General features: G+C 36.2%; 1 protein-coding gene across 1 annotated transcript; it reads right to left on the reverse strand.

Moving 5' to 3' along the window:
* Positions 1–501: 501 nt before the first annotated feature.
* On the reverse strand, positions 502–3,652 carry LOC106462037. Its single transcript, XM_013921908.2, has one exon. It carries the CDS (start codon positions 3,411–3,413, stop codon positions 1,158–1,160), a length of 2,256 nt encoding a protein of 751 aa, XP_013777362.1. The 5' UTR covers positions 3,414–3,652; the 3' UTR covers positions 502–1,157.
* Positions 3,653–4,675: the final 1,023 nt, after the last annotated feature.

Here is a 4,675-nt window from a genome sequence, read left to right on the forward strand (position 1 = left end):
AATAATACAGATTTACGAGTATGTTTACGTTAAGTAGTTATTCAAGTCTCCGCTGAGGATTATGGACGAGTAGGTTTATACAAGTCTGCAATGCGGATTATAAATGAGCATGTTTACGAAAGTTTCTAAAAAGGATTATGAATATGTTTATGCAAGTCTCCAATGTGGATTATGAACGAGAATGTTTATGTAAGTCTTTAATGAGGATTATGAATGAACATGTTCATGAAAGCTTCCAGTAAGGATTATGAATAAGTATATTTATACAAGTCAGCAGTTAGGATTACGAACGAGAATGTTTGTGCTACTTCCCTTCGAGATTAGGAGGGAAAACGGATGTGTGTATAATCAAAATAGTGAAAGTTGATTATCTTAATGGACTAATATCAAGTTTTCTTTATGTTTTTATAACCTGAGAATAAAGAACAGATAGCACTCATAATTTCTAACAATTTTATTGATAAAACAGGAATCAATGTAATAATAATACGTAGCAAAAAAAAAAAGAGCAACCAAACCAAAATAGCGAAACTTTCTCTGGTACACCCAACAAATAGAAGCTAAATAAGGAAACTAAAACAGGATCAATGATTATACTTCCTTAAAACTTCTCCAGTGTTTAAACTTAAAAACACATATTTATATAATTTTATTTACACCAGTGTATATGACTATTATCACATAAGTTTCTATATGTTTTAGAATGATAGTGACTCATCACGTGTCTCTTATTGACTTGTTTTCTTGAGCAGCAAAATTCGAACATAAACCAACTAGAATCAGCTTACACATGGCACAATTACTCTTTCTATACGCTTACATTCCATTAAAATAACATAGTTTTGTGAAATCACTTAATATAGAAACTTATAAATGACAAAAATAAATGGCTAATTTTTTAAACTATGACTTAAGTTGATGTTATTCAAAGTTTTGCACCGCGTATGTTTTGATAGTTACTGTTATTAGTATCCATTATTCAATTTTCTTCCATGATTATTGTAATATGATGACAACTTGATATTTGAAACTTATCATTTTTGGTTTCCTTTCGCTGATTTTCTTTCTTATATAGTATATACCTTGTCCAGTAGGATAAGATTACATTCTCCTGGTACCATAGAATAATTCATCAATCCATCTAAATAATACAACTCTTAGAGATAAAGAGTCCCGATGCGTTTATTTGGACCACCATTGATTAATTTAGACGATGAGAGTTCGTGTGAAAATAAATATTTAGTATTATCTGCTTTCCTGTTTATTTCATTTTGCACCAAGTTATAATTGTTGTAATTATCTACTCGGCTGGATTCCCAGAAAAGATTTGTTAATGATTTCGGTCTAGGAAGTTTCTTATTCTGTCCTTTGGTGTCTTTTGCAAGTTCTTTCAAGCCAGAGCCCGAGGAGGTTTGGTCAACAGAGTTGCTAGATTCAAGAGTGTTGTTGAACTTGGGAGCTAGGTTAGTAAGTGATTTGTAGCGGATGTTGAAGAGAGGCGACGTTGTGATTGACTTGTTGGAGCGGCATGTTTTGGCGCGAGAGGTTCTTTGAAAAGGAACTGATACTTTTACTGGAGAGCTCTTGGAATGTTTAAAGATCCTGGTACTGTGAGTCTGAGAACTCTTGAAATTTTTAAAGATCCTGGTACTATGAGCCTGCCTCTGTTGAGGAGCATTCTTGATGAAAAACTTATTGTTTTGACAAGGATGGTGTCCACTAGGTATATAAAACGTCCGGTCACTAGAAGCTTTAATATTGTGATTACTTTTAGTGTAAGTACATTTGGGGTCTTCTTTTCTTTTATCCAGTTTTTCGTATGTGTGGTCAGTCGTGAAATGAACGTCGGCTCCATCGTTGTCCTTTAAAGAACCTCCCTTGGGTCTAAAAGATGGTTTTTGAACGATACTAACAGTAATCTTCTGACCAGAAGAGTAGCAGGGCTCTGTACTGGTTGACATTTTTCTGGCAGGAATAGTCTCGACAGGTGGTGGTTCCGGCTTCACTTTGTCTCCTTCCGTTGTAGAAGTCTCGTTTGTAGTAGAAACTAAGGGAGAAGTTGGAACAGGCGAGACTGGGGAAGTAGGAAACCTGGAAGCGGCCGAATTTTCTGGACTTGAAGATTTATCATTGGCTGAGAAATCTCTTTTTATCTTTTCTGGAAGTGGAATCAATCCACGTACATAATCGTAAATTTGATCGATTTCGTCGTAATCGTCAATGACCAATTCCTCCTTGGATTCACCTTCAGCAATTCGAAGATCCGTACTTGCACCCGGTGCAGAAAGTCCTCTCTCTAAAGTCACGATTGTTTTCCCCTTTCCTTGTCCCTGTGGGTCTGACAGGCTCCGTCTCACCAGGGAAGCTTGTCGGCCTTGTTTAAGATGGAAATGGTTCTGAATTCTGTTAGGATAGTGATAGCTGGTTTTGGTTTTGCTTCGCAGTTCTTTACTCATGGAAATATCAAATACTTGGATCTTATCTGAAACTTCTTGTATTATCTTGTTGCACTTCTCGTTGAGTATCGTGTATTCACGAAGATTCACGAGAGTTTCGACATTTCTAGGAGATTGAAGTTTCAAAGGGGCTGTCAGAGGTAACGGTACTATAGCTGAATCTTTTAGTAGCGGGAGAGCCATAATACATTCCTCCTCGAAAAGAGAGTAGAGGCGCATTTCAGGCAGGAAAGTGAAACTCGACTTCAGACCAGTAGGGGGCTTACCGTGGACTAATCGCACCATTAATGGTAAGCGTTTACTTAGTATGGTTTTAATAGTGTGAACACCAGAAATGTTATCTTCACCAGCCATTGGACTGAACTTACCACGTTGTTCATGACTAAGATATACAGTGTCATTTCGGTCAGTTAGACAACGCAAAAAGCGTCCAGGGGCTTTGCCCCTAACAGGTGCGGCCAATATCTCATCGACAAGATGTATCGTTTCCCCAGCCTGAAGACTTCGCGTTTTATCACTGACATTTTCGGGGTCATCAATTTTCGATACAAATACTTTAATGTTTTCTCTAACCAGACAAGAGGAAGGAAAACGCTTGGACATTTCCGCCACACTTTCTATGCACCTCATTGGTCGGCCATCCTCGGACAAGATCTCAAACCATCCGTCATAGTTGTCCGGAATAGCTAGTTTCGGACCCACCAATATTACTCGCCGATTTTCTTTAAATTTCACACACTGAGCGGCCATTTTGATTCTTTTTCCACCAGACGCAAGAAACACGACGTTATTAGGTGAGGGAGAGGGGAGAGTGGGAACCCCGAGATTAAGATATTGTCCCTTGATAATCTTCGCCACTTGGGGAAGTGTGAATTTTTGAGTGAATTCTTTGAGATAATAGCCTTCACTACCCCATTTTACAGACGAGAGATAAGTATATGCTTCACTGGAGACCATTGTGACACTGAAGTCACCTGGCCTCTCGTTCCTCCAAGCTCTTCTACAGAACTCCAGTTTTTTTTCCTTGTTTATTTTACTTTTTTTGATAGGCGTAATGGTGTGAAATATCTTCTAATTGGTGCGCAGAATCATCTAACGCATGTACACTGACATCTGTAGTCTCTTGAATTTTTTTTTAATGAGATACTATCCAATATATATTGGAAATAGTCACAATCCTTTTGAAGTCACACCACCTGCAGAAACACAAAATTAAAATACGTGTAAGTAGCTAATAAAATATATGGAAATCCACCCTTAGCTTTTTATAGATAATCTACTCAAATAGTATTTTCAATCTTGAATTATTTAACAGGAATAACCTGAAACTGCAGTTCATACAAGTAAACATTAATGCTTATCTAAAAAATATAATAACAGAGAAACATACAAGTAATGATTTTAAGCTCAAGACAACACAAGCACCATATTTTGTGGCAGTGTTCCAAGACTCTATGTGCACAAAGACAGCGTACAGAGAGAGGCGAGTGGAAGGAATTATATAGCTGGCGATTACTAAATTAGTAAGAAGATAAAAATGTAAAAACAAACGTATTATTCAGATCTTCAATTTGTTTTGTTTTCCACAAAGTTCACTTCATTTGCACACTTATGTGACGTAGTACCCGAGATTATGCAAGTACAATTTCATCGTATACCATTGTCCAGTTATAAGTGAATTATATATATACATATCTACTAATAGTAAGTGGTAAATAGGGTTCTGTTATACACAGATATATAGAATTCTATCTGTTTAATAATTTAAATCCACAATATCAATCATGAAAGTAAAACGTAAAGTGGTATTAAGAGTGTTAATATTCTTCAGGTACACATGATACCACTTTTAATACTCTTCAGGTATACACAATAACAGTTTTAATACTCTTCAGGTACACATGATAACACTTTTAATACTCTTCAGGTATACACAATAACAGTTTTAATACTCTTCAGACATACACCAAAACAGTTTTAATATTCTTTAGCAATACACCACAACAGTTTTAACACTCTTCAGGTATACACAATAACAGTTTTAATACTCTTCAGACATACACCAAAACAGTTTTAATATTCTTTAGCAATACACCACAACAGTTTTAACACTCTTCAGGTATACACCACAACAGTTTTAACACTCTTCAGACATACACCAAAACAGTTTTAATATTCTTAGCAATACACCACAACAGTTTTAACACTCTTCGAGCATG

Source organism: Limulus polyphemus, unplaced genomic scaffold (genome assembly GCF_000517525.1).
Source record: "Limulus polyphemus unplaced genomic scaffold, Limulus_polyphemus-2.1.2 Scaffold1079, whole genome shotgun sequence".
NCBI lineage: Eukaryota > Metazoa > Arthropoda > Merostomata > Xiphosura > Limulidae > Limulus > Limulus polyphemus.

Coding starts and splice junctions, on each gene's coding strand:
- LOC106462037 (XM_013921908.2), bottom strand. CDS start 3,413: ATGGTCTCCAGTGAAGCATATACTTATCTCTCGTCTGTAAAATGGGGT.